The sequence below is a fragment of the Trichechus manatus genome, unplaced genomic scaffold (genome assembly GCF_000243295.1).
Source record: "Trichechus manatus latirostris isolate Lorelei unplaced genomic scaffold, TriManLat1.0 scaffold00300, whole genome shotgun sequence".
In the NCBI taxonomy this organism is placed as follows: Eukaryota; Metazoa; Chordata; class Mammalia; order Sirenia; family Trichechidae; genus Trichechus; species Trichechus manatus.
This window is the reverse complement of record NW_004444236.1, coordinates 711391-733932: the sequence shown is the minus strand read 5'-3', so window position 1 is coordinate 733932 and position 22542 is coordinate 711391. Positions and strand designations below refer to the sequence as shown.

General features: G+C 37.9%; 1 protein-coding gene across 3 annotated transcripts in view; it reads right to left on the bottom strand.

The window, feature by feature from the left end:
• Nucleotides 1-22542, bottom strand: part of IFI16 (interferon gamma inducible protein 16) — an 83758-nt gene that overhangs the window by 7323 nt on the left and 53893 nt on the right. For 2 of the 3 annotated variants that reach the window (XM_023725357.1, XM_023725358.1), the window contains exons 12-13: nucleotides 14095-14259; nucleotides 1639-1806 (exon numbers count right to left, since the gene is read on the bottom strand). In XM_023725357.1, the coding sequence (XP_023581125.1) occupies nucleotides 1639-1806; nucleotides 14095-14259 (333 nt within the window). The remainder of the gene's footprint in view (nucleotides 1-1638; nucleotides 1807-14094; nucleotides 14260-22542) is intronic. The other variant, XM_023725359.1, reaches the window with a different exon arrangement.

Sequence of the window (22542 nt, the reverse complement as noted above, 5' to 3'; positions counted from 1 at the left end):
AATTTTTCCTCCTTCTTTCACATTAGTGACCAAACTAAGATAAAAATAGGAATAAAATAAACCACCCTTAATAGCACTAAAGGAGTCGCTGGTTGGCACAAACAATTAAGCGCTCTGTTACTAACAGAAAGGTTGGAAGTTTTAGTTGACCCAGAGGCACCCCAGAAGAAAGCCCTAGTGATCTACTTCTGAAAGATCACAGCCATTGAAAACCCTATGGAGCACAGCTGTACTTGACCTGGGGTTTCCATGAATCAGAATTGACTCAGTGTAACTAGTTTGGTTTTGGTTTTTTGATAGCACGAAAAATGGAGAATGGTTCCATTCACAGACCATAGATTTAAGGGATTTCAGCTGGAAATAATCTCATTAGATGGGGCAGCTTAAAGACCTAAATCACAAGTCTCCTTTCTAAGAAAGCAGTGCTGTGTTGCAAAGGGGTTAGTAAGGCAGTCACCAGGAGAATCCCATGGATTTTCATAACTTGGAAGAGTCCAGCCTAAAGGCTCTCCAGTTAGAACAATGGCAGGACTCTCTGGAGAAGCATACAAATGGAAAAGTCAGGGGACTTTTCTCTGACCTCCTTTCTCCACAGTGGTCTACACTGTTTCTGAGTTGCAGGAGAGCACTTTGAATCAGCCCTGCCCATTGCTCTGAGGTTGATTCCAAGGCCTTCAGAGTCATAGGAGCCAAAATATGGAGCCATGCTAGCTGCTTCCACAAATCAGCAAAATAGCAACATTAATAACACCTTGATGAGGAAAGCAGGACTTAAGGAAGAAATTATTTAACTACTCAGAGGGTCATGAAAAAAGTACTGAGGAACAAATTCTCCTTATGTTCAATATATGTATAGGGAATACTGGAATTAAAGTCAAATAATACTGGATTTTCTTATTTTTAAAATAAATTATGGAATAACCATGTAAGTGTCCTTAAAGATTAAAGCAATAATTAAAATCTGCATTGGTTGACTTGAATGGATGTTCAAGATATATTAACTGAAAAAAAAAATACTGAGTTACATAAGAATGTATTTAATGTCATCCCATTTGAAAGAAAACGGTGTTTTTGGTACATACATAAAAAAGGATAATATGTGAAAGACTATATTCTAATATGTGGCATTTTCTAGAGGAGATATTTTAGATAGTTAAAATCTTTAAATAATTAAATGTTTATTTATCTGCATTTCCTAATTTTTCTAAAATGATAGTAAAATGTGATAAAAAATGGAAGAGAAAGAATTGGTGATGGTGCTCTGGTTGACTCTGTATTTCACCACCCTTTTCCACCATAAGCTCTCTCTTTCCTTGTGTATTGAGAAACAACAAACCCCAAACAAACAAAAACACAAACATGATATTAAACAAACAAATGAGTAGTTATACCTCTTGTGGAATAGAGATAAGGTGTCCACCTGGTAATAAGGGGGTAAATCATGTAGGGGAGTATTCTAAGAGATGGATTTAGAATTAAGGTAGGTTCTCAAAATACGTACTTGACAAATGAATTAGTGATTTAATTAAGAAGGAAATTGTGTATATAGGAGAATAGAAGTTCTTTAAACTTTGTGACAAGGTCTGTAATTATGTTATAAGGAGAGCAAAAAAAAAAACGGGAAAAGGAAAATGTCACCTTAGTTAAGAAACTGCTGGATGGGGATAATAGAGGCATCTGGTGAATCCGAGGACAGCTCTCAGTTGGAGGAGTGTTGGCCACTGAAGTTTGCTGAAGTTGACTCTGCTCTGGGGTTAGCTTCAACCTCTTGGAGCCATCAGTTGTGGTGGTTTTGTATTGCTTTTTCTGAATATATATATATAGTGTTTGACACTGAGTATGATGTTTGCTGTAGATTTTTTTAAATTTATTTTTATTTTTGTTGTGGTTTAAATGAAGTTTACATTTCAAGTTAGTCTCCCATACAAAAATTTATACTTACATTGTTGTCTGACCCTAATTGCTCACCCCATATTGTGACAGCATACTCCTCCTTTCCACCCCTTATTCCCCATGTCCATTCAACCAGCTCCTAGTCCACTCCCTGTCTGAAGAGTTGGCCTTGGCAATTGTTTTAGTTCTGGGCTAATAGAGAATCTGGGGGCCATGCTTTCCAGGGTTCCTCCAGTCTCAGACCATTAAGTCTTGTCTTCTTACTAGAATTTGAGTTCTGCACCCACCTTTCTCCTGCTTCATCGGGGACTCTCTGTTGTGTTCCCTGTAAGGGCAGTCATTGGTGGTAGCCGGGCACCATCTAGTTCTGGTCTCAGGCTGATGAAGTCTCTGGTTTATGTGGCCCTTTCTGTCTCTTGGGTACTAGTTTCCTTGTGTCTTTGGTGTTCTTCATTCTCCTTTATTCCAAGTGGTTGCGACCAATTGATGCATCTTAGATGCCTGCTTGCAAGCTTTTAAGACCCCATATGCCACTTACCAAGGAGGATGCAGAACATTTTCTTAGTAAGCTTTGTTATGCCAATTGACCTAGATGTCCCCTGAAAGCATGGTCCCCAGAGCCCTACCCCTGCTACTCTGTCCCTTAAAGTGTTTGATTGCATTCAGTGAACTTCTTAGCTTTGCTTTAGTCCAGTTGTTCTGACTTCCCCTGTAGTATGTGCTGTCTTTCCCTTCACCTAAGATAATTCTTATCTACTAACGAGTTAGTAAATAACCCTCCCCGTCCCTCCCCATCATCATAACAATCAAAGAATGTTTTCTTCTGTGTTTAAACCTTTCCTTGAGTTCTTATAATAGTGGTCTTATACAATATTTGTCCTTCTGTGACTGACTAAATTCACTTAGCATAATGACCTCCAGCTTCCTCCATGTTATAAGATGTTTCATGGCTTCATGGTTGTTCTTTATCGTTGCGTAGTATTCCACTGTGTGGATATAGCATAATTTGTTTATCCAGTCACACATTGATGGGCACCTAGGTTGTTTCCATCTTTTTGCTATTGTGAACAGAGCTGCAATGAAAATATGTGTGCATATATCTATTTGTTTGACGGCTCTTATTTCTCTAGGATATATTCAAAGGAGCAGGATGGCTGGATCATATGGTACTTCTATTTCTAGCTTTTTAAGGAAGCACCAAATCGATTTCCAAAGTGGTTGTTCTATTTTACATTCCTAAAAGTGTATAAGTGTTCCAGTCTCTCAACAGCCTCTCTAGCATTTATTATTTTGTGTTTTTTGGATTAATGCTATCCTTGTTGGGGTGAGATGATATCTCACTGTAGTTTTGATCTGCATTTCTCTAATGGCTAATGATCGTGAGCATTCATTCATGTGTCTGTTAGCCACCTGAATATCTTCTTTGGTGAAGTGCCTGTTCATATCTTTTGCCCAGTTTTTAATTGGATTATTTGTCTTTTTGTTATTGAGGTTTCGAAGTATCTTGTAGATTTTAGAGATTAGACGCTGATCGGATTTGTCATAGCCAAAATTTTTTCCCAGTCTGTAGGTTTTCTTTTGACTCTTTTGGTGAAGTCTTTTGATGAGCATAAGTGTTTGATTTTTAGGAGCTCCCAGTTATCTAGTCTCTCTTCCGGTGCTTGTGCATTGTTACTTATGGTTCATATTCTATTTATGCCATGCATTAGGGCTCCTTGTGTTGTCCTTATTTTGTATTCCATGATCTTTATCGTTTTCAATTTTATATTTAAGTCTTTGATCCATTTTGAGTTAGTTTTTGTGCATGGTGTGAGGTATGGATCTTGTTTCAGTTTTTCGCAAATGGATATCCAGTTACGCCAGCACCACTTGTTAAAAGAGACTGTCTTTTCCCCAGTTAATGGACTTTGGACCTTTGTCAAATATCAGTTGCTCATAAGTAGATGAATTTATGTCTGGATTCTCAATTCTGTTCCATTGGTCTATGTATCTGTGTTCGTATTGGTGCCAGGCTGTTTTGACTACTCTGGTGGTATAATAGTTTCTAAAATCAGGTAGTGTGAGGCCTCCCACTTTGTTCTTCTTGGGTAATGCTTTACTTATCCAGGGCTTCTTCCCTTTCCATATGAAGTTACTGATTTGTTTCTCCATCTCATTAAAAAATGCCGGTGGAATTTGGATTGGGATTGCATTTATCTGTAGATCGCTTTGGGTAGAACTGACATTTTCACAATGTTGAGTCTTCCTATCCATGAGCAAGTATGTTTCTCCACTTATGCAGGTGTCTTTTGGTTTCTTGCAGTAGTGTCTTGTAGTTTTCATTGTATAGATCTTTTATGTCTCTGGTTAGATTTATTCCTAACTATTTTATCTTCTTGGGGGCTATTGTAAACTGTATTGATTTGGTGATTTCCTCTTCAACGTTCTCTTTGTTGGTATAAAGGAATCCAACTGATTTTTGTGTGTTTATGTTATATCCTGAAACTTTGCTGAAATATTTCATTAATTCTAGTAGTTTTCTTGCGGATTTTTTTTGGTTTTCTATGTATAAGATCATATCACCTGCAAGCAGAGATACTGTGACTTCTTCCCTACCAATTGGGATGCCCTTTATTCCTTTTTCTAGCCTAATTGCTCTGGCTAGGACCTCCCGCACAATGTTGAATAAGAGTGGTGATAAAGGGCATCCTTGTTTGGTTCTCGTTCTCAAGGGGAATGCTTTCAAAGTCTCTCCATTTAGGATAATGTTGGCTATTGGCTTTGTGTAAATGCCCTTAATTATATTGAGGAATTTACCTTCTATTCCTATTTTGTTGAGTTTTTATCATGAATGGGTGTTGGACTTTGTCAAATGCCTTTTCTGCCTCGATTGATAAGATCATGTGGTTCTTTTCTTCTGTTTTATTTATGTGATGGATTAAATGATTGTTTTTCTATTGTTGAACAATCCCTGCATACCTGGTATAAATCCCACTTGATCATGGTGAATTATTTTTTTGATACGTTTCTGAATTCTATTGTCTACAATTTTGTTGAGAATTTTTCCATCAATGTTCATGAGGGATATCAGTCTGTAATTTTCTTTTTTTGTGGTGTCTTTACCTGGTTTGGTATCAGGGTTATGCTGGCTTCATAGAATGAGTTTGGGAGTGTTCCATCCTTTTCTATGCTCTGAAATACCTTTAGTGTTAACTCTTCTCTGAAAGTCTGGTAGAATTCTCCAGTGAAATCATCCGGGCCAGAGCATTTTTTTGTTGGGAGTTTTTAAGTTAGCTTTTCAAGCTCTTCTTTTGTTATGGGTTTATTTAGCTGTTCTACCTCTGTTTGTGTTAGTTTAGGTAGGTAGTGAGTTTCTAGAAATTTGTCCATTTCCTCTAGGTTTTCACATTTGTTAGAGTACAGTTTTTCATAGTATTCTGTTATGATTCTTTTAATTTCAGTTGGGTGTGTTGTAACATCACCCATTTCATTTCTTATACTGGTTATCTGCTTCCTCTCCTGTTTTTCTTTTGTCAGTTTGGCCAATGGTTTATCAATTTTGTTGATCTTTTCAAAGAACCAGGTTTTGGTCTTGTTAACTCTTTCAATTGTTTTTCTATTCTCTATTTCATTTAATTCTGCTCTAATTCTTATTATTTCCTTTCTTCTGGCCCCTAAGGGCTTCTTTTGCTGTTCTCTTTCTATGCATTCCAGTTGTAGGGTTAACGTTTTGATTATGGCACTCGCTTCTTTTTGGACGTGTACATTTATTGCTATCAACTGACCTCTGAGCACTGCTTTTGCTGTGTCCCAAAGGTTCTGGTAGGATGTGTTTTCATTCTCGTTTGATTCTATGAATTTCTTTATTCCATCCTTAATTTCTTACATAACCCAGTAGTTTTTGAGCAAGGTGTTGTTCAGTTTACATGTGTTTGATTTTTTTTTCCTTGCTTTTTCTGTTGTTGATTTCTAGTTTTATAGTTTTACGGTCAGAAAAGATGCTTTGTAATATTTTGATGTGTTGGATTTTGTTAAGGCTTGCTTTATGGCCTAATATGTGGTCTATTCTGGAGAATGTTCCATGTGTTGAAAAGGAAAGTATACTTGGCTGCTGTTGGGTGGAGTATTCTGTATATGTCTATGAGATCAAGTTGGTTGATTGTAGTATTTAGCTCTTCGGTGTCTTTGTTGATCTTCTTTCTGGACTTTCTGTCCTTCACCAAAATTGATGTGTTGAAGTCTCCTACTCTTATTGTGGAGCTGTCTATTGCTCTTTTCAAAGCTGTTAGAGTTTATTTTATGTATTTTGGAGCCCTGTTGTTGGGTGTATAAATATTTGTTATAGTTATGTCCTCCTGGTGTACTGACCCTTTAATCATTATATAGTGTCCTTCCTTATCTTTTGTGTTGGGGTTTACTTGAAAGTCTGTTTTGTCAGAGATTAATATTGCCACTCTTGCTCTTTTTTGTTGTTGTTTGCTTGATATATTTTTTTCCATCCTTTGAGGTTTAGTTTGTTTGTGTCTTTAAGTCTAAGGTGTGTCTCTTGTAGGCAGTATATAGACAGATCATGTTTTTTATCCAATCTGCCACTCTGTGTCTCTTTATTGGTGCAGTTAGTCTATTTTCATTCAGCGTAATTTTTGATAGGTATGAGTTTAGTGCTGTCATTTTGATGTCTTTTTTTGTGTGCTGTTCATGGTTTCTTTGTTCCACTTAATTTTCTGTGCTGAGTCGTTTTTCTTTATGTATTTTGTTTTCATCTTTTCCATTGTCGTTGTTTGTGTTTGCTGAGTTTTTATATTTTTCTAGTTTTTTTTTATTTTGACTTGTAGGATTGTTCGTTTCCTCTGTGGTTACCTTAATATTTACCCCTATTTTTCTAAGTTTATACCAGTCTTTTATTTCTTTCTATCACATATCACCTTCTTCTCCATATGCAAAGTCTATGTCTACATTTTTAAGTTCCTCTTTTTTGTTTTAACAGTGTCATCTTTTACATATTGACATCTGTTTCCCTATTTTCAGTGTTTTAGCTTTGATTTATTTTTGTGACTTCCCTATTTTTGTTAATATCTCTTTTCTCTGCCCTGTGTTTTATTCTGGGGTCATTATCTGATGTTATTGATTTCCTAACAGGAGGACTCCCTTTAGTATTTCTTGTAATTTTGGTTTGTTTTTTGCAAATTCCCTAAACTTCTGTTTATCTGGAAATGCCCTAATTTCATCATCATATTTGAGAGCCAGTTTTGCTGGGTATATAATTCTTTACTGGCATTTTTTTTTTTTTTTCCCTTCAAGGCTTTACATATGTCATCCCCTTGCCTTCTTGCCTGCTTGGTTTCTGCTGAGTAGTCTGAGGTTATTCTTATTGACTGTCCTTTGTAGATGACTTTTCATGTATCCCTAGCCACTCTTAAAATTCTCTCTTTATCTTTGGTTTTGTCAAGTTTGAGTATATTATGTCTTGGTGAGTTTCTTTTGGGATATACCTCATGTGGCTTTCGATGAGCATCTTGGATAGATACCTTGTCATCTTTCATGATATCAGGAAAGTTTTCTGCCAACAAATCTTCAACAATTCTCTCTGTATTTTCTGTTGTCCCCCCCTGTTCTGGTACTCTAATCACTCAGGTTATTCCTCTTGATAAAATCCCACATAATTCTTAGGGTTTCTTCATTTTTTTTAACCCTTTTATCTGATTTTTCCTCAAAGAAGTTGGTCTCAAGTGCTTTATCTTCAGTCTCTCTAATTCTGACTTCCATTGCCTCAATTCTGCTCCTATGACTTTCTATTGAGTTGTTTAATTCTGAAATTTTATTGTTAATCTTCTAGATTTCTGATTGCTGTCTGTCTATGAATTCTTGCAGCCTGTTAAATTTGTCATTATGCTCTTCTCTAATCTTTTTTTAATTTCCTCTATGGCATGTTCTGTGTTTTGATTAATTTCCTTCCTAATTTCTTGAAGATTTCTGTATATTAATCTATTGTATTCTGCCTCTGGTAATTCCAAGGAATTTTCCTCCTCTGGAAAATTTCTAGATTCTTTATTTTGGGAGCTTGCTGAAGCCATGATGGATGGCCTCTTTATGTGATTTGATATTGACTGTTGTCTCTGAGTCATCAATAAGTTATTATATTTTTTTCTTTTATGTTTGCTTACTGTATCCTAGCTCTTGTTTTGTTTTGATATGCCCAAATAGGCTGCTCATGTGAGCTAGTTTGATTATTGACACCTTTGAAGCTTTAATATCCTGTCACCAGGTGGTTAGAGCTGTTACTAGGTATGTAAGCTCAGGAGTCTGCCCACTCATCCTGTATGGATTCAGCTCAGGTGCCCAGGTAGATAGCCACCAAGTGTGTGATGTAGGCTCTCACCTACAGTCCTTGACAGGCACATGTGATTGGTGTAGGCACTGGCATCTGGCTGCAGCAGGGGGACATATACTGAGCAAGGCAGCGGGCTGACGGCTGCCTCCAATTGTCCAGGAGAAAAGCATATCCCTGTTCCTTAGAGGGTGCAGTTGGGCGGGTTTTGCAGCCAGACTATGAACAACCAATGCTGTTGGCTGTAAGGACTGGGTGGCACCACTTATTCTTTGGTCCCTAATGCAAGTGGCTAGGTGGTGTGGGCAGAGCCACCAGTCCTCAGGCCCCTGATGTGAGTAGGTGAAGACCGTGCTTATTGGGCAGAGTAGTGTCAAATGTCATGAACCTGTCACTTCACAGCTGAAACAGTTGAAGTTAGACTTCAGGTATATACCCTGTTGTACGATGGTAATGAGGGCCTATGCTGTTGAAATGGGCCCACACAAGTCTCTGCAGGGGGAAAGGCACTCAAAGTCCGTGAATCCCTTATGCCTACATCTAGGCAAAGAGCTATGCCTACCCTGCTTTCTGGGCTTAGGGGAGCCAGCAGTTTATTTTTCCCTCTTTGTTAATTTGTTCACTCTCCAAGGCAGGGAGAATGGGTGCGGGCATGTGACAGAGCCTGCTTCCAGCCCAGGGCACTTGGCAATTGCTGAAGCTGGTCTGGGACCCAGTGCAGAGCAGGGAGTGGGGAGGTAAACGGGAAAGAGGTTTTTCCATAATGGTAGTGTTTTTAATCCCTGCTATTGGCCTGTCACAAGTACTCATCTTTTGTCAATAAAGGGCTGCTTCTCACTGGTTCTATTGGCTGAATAGACTCTATGCTGCTGGGTCTCTCCTTGTGCGGAAAACGCACTGCCCAAGCACCACTGCTTGCCTGCCTCACCGCTCACCCATGAGCTGATCAGGCCTGAAGGGCTCAGGCTCTTGCCAGCTCAGGTCTGGCAACTCCTCATTGCTTCCCACCTGTCCCTTCCCCTGCCACTCAGTCCAGTTCCTTAACTTTGTCTTTGATGTTCGGGTGTCCTAGATTGTCGTATATAATAAATTCACTTGTTTTTCATGTCTTTGTTGTAAGAGGGTCCACCGGAAGCATCTGACTACTCCACCATCTTGGCCCTGCCTCCTGTAGTTTTTTTTTATAAATGTCCTTTATTATGTTGAGGAATTTTCTTTCTATTTCTAATTTGTTGAGTAACTTATCATAAAAGGCTGTTGGTTTTTGTCAAATGCTGTTTCAGTGTTGAGGTGATCAAGTAAATATTTTTTCTTTCATTCTAGTAATGTGGTGTATTGCATTGCTTGATTTTGTTATGCTGAACCACACTTTCACTCTTGGAGTAAATCTCACTTGGTCATGGTGGGATAATCATTTTAATATACCATATTTTTACACAAATAATGCATGCCTTCTGCATTTATTTGCAAACTACTTCCTCCCCCTGAGAGGATTTTAGTAAGTGTCTCAATGCCAGTTTTTTAAAAATGTTGTGGTAGAAAAAAAAAATAGCATAGCATATTTACAAAAATATCTCCTGGGAGGAGGCAGCAGTTGGCAAACACAGAAGGCACACATTATTTGCTTAAAAATACGGTATGTCAGACTCAGTTTGCTAGTATTTTTGATGATTTTTGTACCTGTATTCATAAGAGATACTGGTCTGTAGTTTTCTTTTCTTATGGTGTTTTTATCTGACTTTGGTATCAGGGTAGTGCTCGACTCCTTCTTCTTCTTTTTTTTGGAAGCATTTGAGAAGAATTGCTGTTAGTTCTTCTTTAAATGTTTGGTAGAATTCACCAATGAAGCCATCTGATCCTGGATTATTCTTTGTTGGGAGATTTTTGATTACTGATTCAATCTTTTCCCTTGTTATAGGTCTGTTAAGATTTTCTATTTCTTCAGAAAATTTAGGTGGTTTGTATGTTTCTAGGAATTCATGCATTTCATCTACTATTGTTAGTTGCCATTGAGTCAATGCTGATTCATGGCAATCACATGTCTACAGAGGAGAATTGCTCCATAGGATTTTCAAGGTTGTGTCCTCTCAGAAATAGCTCACCAGGCCTCTCTTCTGAGGTGCCTTTGGGAAATTTGAACCACCAACCTTTTGACTAGTAGTTGAGCATTTAGCCATTTGTGTCACCTAGGGACTCCTTGTATTTCATCTAGCTTATCCAAGTTTTTGGCATACAGTTTTTCATAGTATTCTCTTATATCCATTTTAATTGTGATAAGGTCAGGAGCAATGTTGTCACTTTCATTTCTGAATTTAGTTACTTCAGTATTCTCTGGTTTTTTTTCTTTCTTTCTTTTTTTTTGCTGTCTAGTAGCTAGGTTTGTCTATTTTACTGATCTTTTCAAAGAAGCAACTTGTTTTGTTGATTCTCTCTATATTTTTTCCTATTCTTTATTTCATTTACCTCTGCTCTAATCTTTATTATTTCCCCTTTTCAGGTTGTTTTGGGATTTGTTTGCTCTTCTTTTTCTAGTTTCTCAAGGTATAAACTTAGATTTTTATTTTGAACTCTTCTTCTCTTTTAATATAGGTATTTTCAGGTATATTTCCATTTGAATACTGCTTTCACTGCATCCCATAGGTTTTGGGATGGTATGCTTTCTTTTTCATTTGTCTTTAAATATTTTTAATTTCCCCTGTGATTTCTTCTTTGACTAATTAGTTGCTTAATAGTGTGTTGTTTAATTTCCATATATCTGTGAAATCTCCGTGTAATATTAATTTCTAGTTTCATTACATTATTGTCAGATAGCTTTGTATATTTTCAATCCTTTAAAATTTATTGAGTTTTTTTTTTTTTGTGTGTGTGTGTCCTAACATGTGGTCTACCTTGGAGAATGATCCATATACACTGGAGAAGAATGTATATCCTGCTGTCATCTGGCAAAGTGTTCTATAAATGTCATTTAGATCTTGTTAGTTTATACTGTAGTTCAGGTTCTCCATTTCCTTGTTGGCTTTCGTCTCAATATTCTAACTATTATTGAAAATGATGTGTTAAAGTCTCTAACTATTGTTGTAGAACTGTCTATTTCTCCCTTTACGTATGTCAGTATTCACTTCACATATTTTCTGGATCTACTTTTACGTGCATTCGTATTTAAAATTATTATCTCTTCTTCATGAATTGATCCTTTTATCATTATATAATGCCCTTCTTTGTCTCATAACATTTTTTTCTACTTAAAATCTATTTTATCTCATATTAATATAACCTCTCCAGCATTCTTTTGGTTTCTGTTGCATAGAACACTTTTTCCTCATCCTTTCAACCAATTTGTGGCCTTTAATTTAAAATTGGTCTCTTGTAGACAATATAGAAATGTGCCATGTTTTCTTATCCATTATGCCAATCTGATCCTCTTCAATGGAGATTTCTAGAAGAGACATAGCAGTGAGAATTTCTACAAGAAAAGGATTTAGGTTGGCATCTGAAGAGATTTGGGCAAGTGAGGACACAAAAGAAATGGATTTTAAATAAAGGAGTTTATTGTTGCTGTTTTTAGGTGCCATCGAGTCAGTTCCAGCTTACAGAGGCCCCATGTACCACAGAAGGAAATACACCCCAGTCCTGTGCCATCCACGCAATCGTTGCTAAGGAAAAAAGAAAGTCTAAAGTGGGCCAAAGGCCACTGGAGAACGATAGGCGTCAGGACCATGAGATTACTAGCCTCCATATCTGTGCTCTTTCCCACATTTATTGTTCACCCTGATCCCCTTCTAAGAAACAATGACCTTGAAGTAGGAGATACTTGTTGTTGTTGTTAGGTGTCATCAACTCGGTTCTAACTCATAGTGACCCTATGTACAACAGAAGGAAACACTGCCTGGTATCTCACCATCATCGCAATCATTGCTATGTTTGAGCCCATCATTACAGCCACTGTGTCAATCCATCTTGTCAAGGTTCTTCCTCTTTTTATTGACCTTCCACCTTAACAAGCATGATGTCTTTCTCAAGGGATTGGTCCCTCCTGATCACATGTCCAAAGTACGCAAGACGAAGTCTTTCCATCCTCACTTCCAAACAGCACCCTGGCTGTACTTCTTCCAAGACAGATTTATTGGTTCTTTTGCCAGTCCATGGTATATTCAATATTATTTGCCAACACCATAATTCAAAGGCATGAATTCTTCTTCAGTATTCCTTATTCATTGTCCAGCATTCCCACGCATATGAGGAAATTGAAAATGCCATGACTTGGGTCAGGCGCACCTTAGTCCTCAGAGTGACATCTTTGTTTTCAACACTTTAAAGAGGTCTTTGGCAGCAGATCTGCCCAATGCAATGCATTGTTTGATTTCTTGACTGCTGCTTTCATTGGCATTGATTGTGGATTCCAGTAAAATGAAATCTTTGGCAACTTCAATCGTTTCTTCGTTTATCATGATGTTGCTTACTGGTCCAGTTGTGATGATTTTTGTTTTCTTTATGTTGAGGTGTAATACATACTGAAGGCTTTAGTCTTTGATCTTCATCAGTACGTGCTTCGTGTTCTCTTCACTCTAATCAAACCCGGTTGTATCATCTGCATATCAAAAGTAGTTAATGAGTCTTCCTCCAATCCTGATGCCCCGTTTTTTGTCATACAGTCTAGCTTCTCAGATTATTTGCTCAGCATGCAGATTGAATAAGTATGGTGAAAGGATACAACAACCATTATGCACACCTTTCCCAATTTTAAACCACATAGTATCCCTGTGTTCTGTTTGAAATGACTGCTTCTTGGTCTTTGTACAGGTTCTGCATGAGCGCAATTAAGTATTCTGAAATGCCTATTCTTTGCAATGTTATCCCTAATTTGTTATGATCCACTCAATCAAATGCCTTTACACAGTCAATAAAACAGAGGTAAATATTTTTATGGTATTCTCTGCTTTCAGCCAAGATCCATCTGACATCAGCAATGATATCCCTCTTTCCACATCCTCTTCTGAATCTGGCTTGACTTTCTGGCAGTTCCCTGTTGGTGTACTGCTGCAACCATTTTTGAATTATCTTCAGCAAAATTTTACTTGCATGTGATATTAAGAATATTGTTTGATAATTTCTGCATTCTGTTGGATCACGTTTCTTTGAAATGGGCACAAATATTGATTTCTTCCAGTCTGTTGGCCAGATAGCTGTCCTCCAAATTTCTGTGCAGAGATGAGTGAGGAGTCCAGTGCTGCATCCATTTGCTGAAATGTCTCAATTGGTATTTCATCAATGCCTGGAGCCTTGTTTTTCATCAATGCCTCCAGTGCAACTTGGACTTCTTCCTTCAATACCATTGGTTCTTGTTCATATGCTACCTCCTGAAATGGTTGAACACTGCCCAATACTTTTTGGTACAGTGACTTTGTGTATTCGTTTCATCTTCTTTTGATGCTTCTTGTATTGTTCAATATGTAGCCCATACAAAAGAGGTAGCATACATCAAAACAGCTGATGTGGGAAAGAACACTGAGTGTTGAAAATGATCCCTGAATTAAAGTCATTGATCAATGGTGAAAAGAGTGAAAGGAAATAAGGATGTAGGGGATGAAAATACTCTTGTATTTATCTCTGCTTGTCTGACTATTTCCCAAAGTTTATGTCTGCATTCAGACTAACATAACACAGGAAATTTCTTGTGGTCTGGAGTTGGTTTATGAATTGAAACATTATAAATATCAAAGGATTCAGATTCTTGTGGAATCTCAAATTATAAACTTGATAACTGAATAATGATTTAATAAAAACAAGGAATTGCTGCTACAGTATAGGATTAAAGGAGAGGCTCTTGCAAGATTCTGATAACCCTATTACTATGTTGTAGGGAGACAAAAGGAATGGGAACAGCAAGTTATTACCTCAGTTAAGGAACTCTTGGATGGAGTGAGTAGAAACATCTGAGGAGGCTGAAGAGAGTTCTTAGGTGGAGGTGTGATGGTCATTAAAGTTTGTGGCAACTGGTACTGCTCCTGGGGTAGTTTCATCCTTTTGACATCAGTTTGAGCGACTGTGTCTTTCATTTTCTAAAAGAAAATAGATACTTATTTTGGTTAAAAGTTTCCAAGATGAGATGCAGCATGGTATTTTTTTCTTTTGAACAGGGTCTACACTGTGTTTATTTTGTCAGTAATAACAATACAGAATCATGTTCTCTAAACCCTTCTCTGCTCCCACTGCAGCCAGCATTACACTCTTCACTCTGAAAAAGCCAAAACTCAAATGATTGAAATTTCATTTGTCTGGGATGGAGCCCTGGTTCTACATCTGTTGAAAACTGACCCAACAAAACATGGTGAACTACAACTCTTGAGGTTATTGTTTGCTAGAGAAACTTACATGCTATAAGGGAAGAAAGTCTACAAATAATTATGGATGTTTATTAAATAAACTTTCTCATCAAGCAAATACATAAAAGAGTTCCTATCATCTGATGTTCATGCTCCAGGAAACCAAGCTGTCTGTCCTTTTGGGTGCATTATCATCACTTTGTTAGTAGGATTCTCTCAATTCTAGAAGCAGGATTCTGTTAATCATTTAGTCTGTATCAGATGTCTTCAGGGTTCTCAACCATATTCAGAACTATTCAAAATTCCACCTAGTGTATTACCATTGGAGCCCTGGTGGCACAGTGATTAAGAGCTTGGCTGCTAACCAAAAGGTCAGCAGTTGGAATTCACCAGCGGCTCCTTGAAAACCCTATAGAGCGGTTCAATCTGTCTATAGGGTCACTATGAGTTAGAACTGACTCGATGACAATGGGTGGGTATTACCATTAGCTGGACCTTTATGCTTTGTTTAAGAAAGTGCAGTAAGTGTTGTAAAATCACACATCTTCACTACCTTTAATTTCACTAATAAAAGCCCATTTTTAATATTCAGCATACTACGTCAGTTGGTTCCCATTTTTCTATTTATGGTATTCATTAATTTAAATTGTACAGTGCCAATAGTTTATAGATAGTTGAATGAGTAAGCAGCTTGAAGTACCTATTTATAGAGTGTGGTTTCATAAATAGAACACCCTCTGAACTCCTCCGGGGCACCTTATTCCTGACTGAAAGGTTTACATAACCTGGGCTATAAAAATAAACCCCAACTAGAACACTGTTAATTCCAAAATTTTTAGATAAAAATTGCAGACATTGCAATAGCTGCATCAATGCTTGAAACAATCAATGCTCAAGTATTATAGTTAAATAAGGTTGAATTTGAATGCTGACCTGAACACTCATTATTTTCCTGGCATTGGGGATATTTTTAACTTTTATGAACCTCAGTATTACCCTATGTGAAATGGGACTTAGAGTAGCATTTTCATGGAGATGTTATGAAGAATAAATAAGACAGTGTGCATAAATAATGGAGGTTTTAGAATCCAGCACCCAGTAAATGCTCAACAAACAAAATATCATTGTCATCATTGTTATTGCACTAGGTATGCAATGGTTTGTATGTCTGCTCTGATCCACAGATGGTTCTTGCTTTATGCTGACCCTGTTGATGGAAACCCCAGATGGAGGTGTCATGGAAGCACTTTATAAAAGAAGATTTTCTATTCACTTCTAGCCCAAATAGTAATGTGATCTCAATGACTGCAGCTTCTTGAGTGATTATCTTTTCAAAATCAGTTGAACTAAATGTTTTTATTATTCTAGAAAGATTTGGGTGACTAAAATATATCTTTAGTTAGATGACATCTCAAAATAACAATATATTTGGTTTCTCATAAGAATACCTTCCCAACTCTCAACAATCTTCACAAATCATGCCATTGTGTTTTTTGTTTTTGTTTTCCTTCTGGGTAGACTTGGCAATAGAAATCAAAAGTAATAATGGTCTGCTTCTGGTTTGGAACCCAAAATGGATAAAGATCCTCTATTATGGAACAAATGTTTGGAGAACTCATGCTTAGAACAAGCAAAGATTTCCTGCTCACATGGTGCATAAAGAGGGGAGTGATCAGGCACTCTTTTAGTGACATCCAGAGAAGATGTCTGAACCTCGAAGAAGAAATGGCTACATGGTGTATTTAGGTGTTTGAGAATGTGGATACATATCCTCCCCGAGACTCCTGTGCTCAAGGTGTTGTTCAGGCCCAGTCAAGTTATTCCTATGGATGTAGAAATGTCTATGTGGCATATTTAGGTAGGTAGGGTATTAGGCAGCATCACAGAGACCTTTCCAACTTAGAATATATAGGAAAATCAGAGATGTTCTGAGATATTAACTTTATGTCATTGAAGTAGCAGAGAAACAATGGGTCTGAAGTGGTAATATCTAAACAAGTGCTCCATTCACAGTCAATTGGGTCAAAATATCAAACAGGAACAGATTACTAACTTCATCCTCCAATTGAAACCAGTAAAAACTATAGAGGGATATATAGATTCTTGGCACGAACAACACAACAATACCTACAAAAACAAGAAACAGTTGAGAACCACTATACATAGGAAGCCTGTCTTCCGATGATATGTGTGGAGTGGTGGTGGGTTCTGCAACCTAGGTCAGAGGGCAGCATGAGCCTTGTGTGAGAAACTATATTAGAAAATAGTAATCTAATATTTCCTCTTGCTTTTCCTTCAAATTGCATGCCAAACCACCTCAGATACCAGCTTCTGAGCCAAAACACAGCAAAAAACAGACTGGAATAGGATTAAGGAACACAGGTATGAACCTGCATTTCCAGCCTTGGCTTCTGTTCCTCTTAGTCTGGAGACCTATTATCTGAACCTTATATCTGATAAGGGGTAAAACATACATTTTTTATTTATTTTCACTTTTCCAATTGGGTTTTATTCCAGAACAAAAGGTTTTACAACAAAGATGATTCTAAACCCAGTACAATCAATTTCCCCACTGGTCACAGCTCCATCTGCCTGGATCACCTCTTCAATCCACACTCCAAAGGATAGAAGCAACTGCTCAGCTGTGAATTTGGTGTCAGCTACAGACTTAAGGAACTCCAGAACAAATTCCTGAACCCAGGCCAACAGCGGGAAATGGTCCAGCCAGCTCCCTACTCTGTGCCAAAAGGGAAGGAGTCTGCAGGCTCCTTAAGCAAAGGGCAGAGTACTGTCCTTTTAGTAGTATGTCTGCCTTCTGACCCCTGCTGCTTTGCTCAGACTAATATGAAGAACCACCGTTGTCTCCTCCATGTATCCTGCACACAGCGGTGGGACACTGATAAGAAGCCAGCCCGTGGTGATCAGAAATAACACACATTGGTACTGGAGCTGAGGAGAACAGTTAGAACCCCTGAACCCCCATGCTGTGTCTCACTCAGACCCCAGGACCTACTTGCCTGGACTTTCAAGAACAGCTCTGTCTGGGTCAAGGCTGCCCAACCTGAGGGTGTCAATGCTCAGGTTTTCAACCTCCTGAAGAGATTGAAACTAATGCTTAAAGAAGCAGCAACTCACATTGACTGAGGCTTACCATGGGGCAAGCACTGTGCTAAGCGTTCAGCATTGACTCCTCATAACAACCCTGTGAGGTAGGTTGTATCATCATCCCCATTATACACATGAGGAAACAGGCTCAAAAGTGAAGTTACATGCTTACATGAGGTCTCAAGGCCAGTAAAGTGGCAAGCAAAGTCGAGGCTCAAAACAGGGTCTATGTGACCTGAGCTCTTGGTTACCCTAACCCCCAGAATTCCCCTTAGGAAACAAGGAAAGGAGAGAGGGGTGGGGATGAAATCCAGACAGAGAATGTTTTTAGAAATTAGGAGAAAATCCAACAATCACAGTGATTGTCAATCAAAGTACCTGAGGGTTCCAGCCCAGGTGCAGGCACTGTCTATAGCAGACAGTCTACGGCAAAGTCAGAGTCCCCAGAGTTCAAACCACTGTCTTGTTTTTCAGGCTTCTGCTCATGAAAGCCTAGTGCTGGGTACCCAAACAAAACCAAATCAAACTAGTTGATGTCAAGTCCGTTCTGACTCATAGCACGCCCCCTGTATGTCATAACAGAACTGTACTCCATAAGGTTTTCAGTGGCTGAGTTTTTGGAAGTAGACTGCCAGGCCTTTCTTCCTAAAACATACATTTACTACAGTTGTAATCACTGCTATGGAAAAAAATAAAGGGATTGATTAAATCAAACATTTGAAACCTTGAGCTATTCTGGGACAGAGGTGGCAGTGAAAACTTATGGGAGGAAGGAATTTAGGCTGGCATCTGAGGAGATGTGGGCCAGTGAAGACACAGAAGAAAGGGATTCAAAACAAAATATCTGTCATATCTCAGAATACCTGATGTGGGAAGGAATATGTTGTTGTTGTTATGTGCCGTCGAGTAGACTTCAAAGCCCCTTGTGACAGAGTAGAACTGCTCTATAGGGTTTTCTTGGCTGTAATCTTTACGGAAGCAGATCACCACGTCTTTCTTCCGTGGAGCCACTGGGTGGGTTCGAACTACCAATCTTCCAGTTAGCAGGCAAGCACTTAACCATTTGCGCCACCAGGGCTCCTGCAAATAAGCCCTGAAATAAGGTAGGTGATCAAAGGGAAAGAATTGAAAGGATGTAAAGAATGAACAGACTCTTGCATTCATCTCTGCTTGTCTAGATACTTTCCAAAATTTTCTTTCTACACCTGGATCAACCTAAGACAGTAATACTCTCAAGGTCAAGAATTATTTCATGAACACATACATAGTACATAGCAAAGTACTTAGAATCTTGTGGAAAACTCAAATTATACACCTGATAATTGAATGAGAGATTTAATTAAATCAAAAAATTGTTAGAATACAGGATTAATGGAGAAGCTCTTTAAAGAATCTAATCAACCCTGTAATTATGTTATAGGGAGGCAAAAGATACTTCTCCTGGGATAGCTTCATTCTTTGAAGTCATAAGTTTGGGTGATTGTGACTTTTAGTTTCTGAAAGTAAGTTAATTTTTTTTTCTGGTTAATGGATTTCTTTTAGAACACAATACTCAGTCTGCCAATTTTCTTTGAAAACATAGCCCATATTCAGATTCTCTATGCATTTACCCTGCTCCCATCACAACTTGCATTACAAACTTCACTCAGAACATATCAAAACTCAGATGATTGAGTTTTTGTCTGGGATGGAGTTCCATTGGTCTTAGATGAAATCTCATTGATCTGAAATAAAGTTCCATTGGTCTGGGATGGATTCCTGGCTCTACATTTGCTGCCAACTTGCCAAAGCCAACATGGTGATGTACAACTGTTAGAGATTTTTTTTGGTAGATAACACTACCAGGTTTTATATGAAGGAAGGAAGTCTCAGAACAAAGTTTGCTGCACTTAAGGACATCTACTGACTAAGTCTTTCTCATCAAGGAAACACACAAATGGGTTCATATCATCTATTTTTCAATCTCCAGGAAACCTAGCTGTCTGTCTTTTCAGGTGCTCTGATTATCACCATGCTGGGCGGATTCCCTCAAATCCACAATTTTAGAGGCAGGATTACCCTAATCTTGTAGAGTACTTCAGGCACCCAGAAACCTTCATTGTTCTCAACTGAATTCAGAATAATTCAAGATTCCAACTAAGGCATTACCATTAGCTGGATTTTTATCCCTTGTTTAAGAAAGGGCAGCAGGAGTCTCTAAAATCATGCATCTTGACTACCTTTAATTTCACTAATGAAAGCTCATTTCCAACATTCAGTATAATAGGATAATTGGCCCCAATTTTTTACCACTTATGGCATTTATTGATCTAAATCATTCAGTGTCAAGAGCTCAAAGATGAGTGGATAAGCAAACAACTTGAAGTACGCATTCTCAGAGTTAAACTTCCTGACTAGGACTCCTACTAACCACCCCTTGGTCTTCTCATTCTTTATTTGAAGGCTTGGAGATACTGAGCTGTAGAAACAAAACCCCAAAATAAGTGTCTATTTTGAAATTAAAAAAAAAAAATTACAGACATTGTAACACCTGCACTTTAAATTTGGAAAACATATGCTCATTAAATGTTTATGTTTCAGAGTTAAATGAGGCTAGATTTGACTCCTAGCTTGATCAGTCACTGTCTTGCTGAAATTTGTGGAAATTTTTAACATCTATGAACCTCAGTTTTCTCATATGAAAATAGGACTTACATTAGTTATTCATGGAGATGTTATGACGAGTAAATGAGATAATATACGTAAATAACACAGGCTTTAGAATCCAGCACTCAGTAAATGCTCAATAAATAAAATATCATTATTGATGTTGTTATTGCACTATGTATGTAATGGTTTGTAAGTTTGCTCTGATCCACAGATGGTTCCTGCTTTATGCTGATCCTGTTGATGGAAACCCCAGACTGAGGTTCAATGGAAAGCAAATTATAAAAGTAGCTTCTCTATTCTTTTATATTCCACATAGTAATGCAATTTTATTGACAGAAGTTATCTTTAGGGACTATCTCTTTAAAATTAGTTAATCCAAGTGCTTCCATATAGCAGAAGGATTTGGGTGCTTCAAATATGCTCCTGGGCCAATGAAGAGATAGCAGAAATATATTCCAAACAAAGGAAATAGCATAGGTCTAAACATCTGCTGTGGGAAGAAGCATGGAATGGTAAACCTAAGATCTGAAGGATGGTCAGTGAGAAGAGACATAAAGGGTGAAAGCAAACCGGGATGTAAGACATGATTACACTCTTGTATTCATCTCACCTTATCTGGCTACTTCCCCAAACTCTCTTTATACACCAGGACCAACATAAGAGAGTAACCCTGTTGAGGTCAGGAAGTATTTTATGAACACATTCATTGTAAATTCCAAGGATTTAGAATCCTGTGGGAATCTCAGATTATACTCCTGATAACTGACTAAGAGGTTTAATTTAAAAATGAAAATTTTATAAGATTAGAGAAGAAACTGTTTCAAGATTCTGCTCAACCCTGTAATTATATTGTGGGACGAAGCAAGGAATCAGAACACGAACTTGGTACTCTGGGTGAGGAACTGCTGGATGGGTTGAGTAGAAACAGCTGAGAAGGCTGAAGAGAGCTCTGAGGTGGAGGTGGGTTGAACATTAGAGTTAGTGGCAGCTGGTACTGGTGCTGTAGTAGGTTCATCCTTTTGGAGTCATAAGTTTGGGTGATTGTTTCTTTCGTTTTATGAAAGAATATAGTTTTTCTTTTTTTCCTGGTTAATGGTTGTCAATATAAGATGAAGCACAATGCTTTTCTCTCTATCACTCTCTCTCTTTTTTTCCCTTCCCCTTTATTTCTATTTCTTTTGAACAGGATCCACACTCTGTCAATTTTTCTCTGGAATAATAGCATGGAATCACATTTCGGAAACCCCACTCATGTCCCCACCAAAACCAGCATTACACTCTTCATTCTGAAAAAGTAAAAACTAAGGTGATTGAAATTTCACTGGTCTAGGATGGAGTCCTGGCTCTACATCTGCTGCAAACTAACCGAAGCCAACACGGTGGTGTACAACTGTTAAGATTGTTTTTCTGTAGATAACCCTATCGTGTTATAAAAGAAGTCTCAGAACAAAGTCTGCTGCATTAATGGAAGTTTATACACAAATGGGTTCCTATCATCTGCTCTTCAGTCTCCCATAAATCCAACTCTTAGCCCTTTTTGATGCTCTGGTCACCACTGTGCCAGAGGATTCTCTCAAACTTGCAATTCCGGAGGCAAGACTCTGATATTCTTGTAGTCTGCACCAGGCAACCAGAATCCTTCAAGATTCTCAACCTTAATCAGAAATATTCAAGATCCATCTAGTTCATTGCCATTAGCTAGATTTTTGGTAGCATCTCTCAGATATTTCTTGAGTATCTTTAATTTTACTAATGAAAGGTCATTTCTAACATTCAGTATACTAAAGCAATTGGCTTTAGTTTTTACTGCTTCAATAGTGTAATCATACAGTGACCATTGTTGATAGGTAGATGAGAGAACAGCATGAAGTACTGAGTTTTAGAGTGTGGCTTCACAGTACAATACAACCTGATCCCCATTGGTCAGCTCATTCTTATTGTAAGGCTTCCAGAACCTGGACTATGGAAAGAAACCCAACACAGGACACTGTCTATTCTGAAATTTAAAAAAATAAGTTAGAAATATTGTAACATCTGGACTTTGACTCTGGAAACAATATGGACCTATTAAATGCTCAAGTTTTAGAGCTGAATAGGCTGAATTTGAATCCTGGCTCCAACAGTCACTATCTTTGTGACTTTGGGTAAGATTTTTAGCCTCTATAAACCTCAGTTTTTTATTTTTTATTTTTTAAAATGGAACTTAGAGTAACATTATGATGGAGGTGTTATGAAGAATAAATGAGATAATGTACATGAATAATG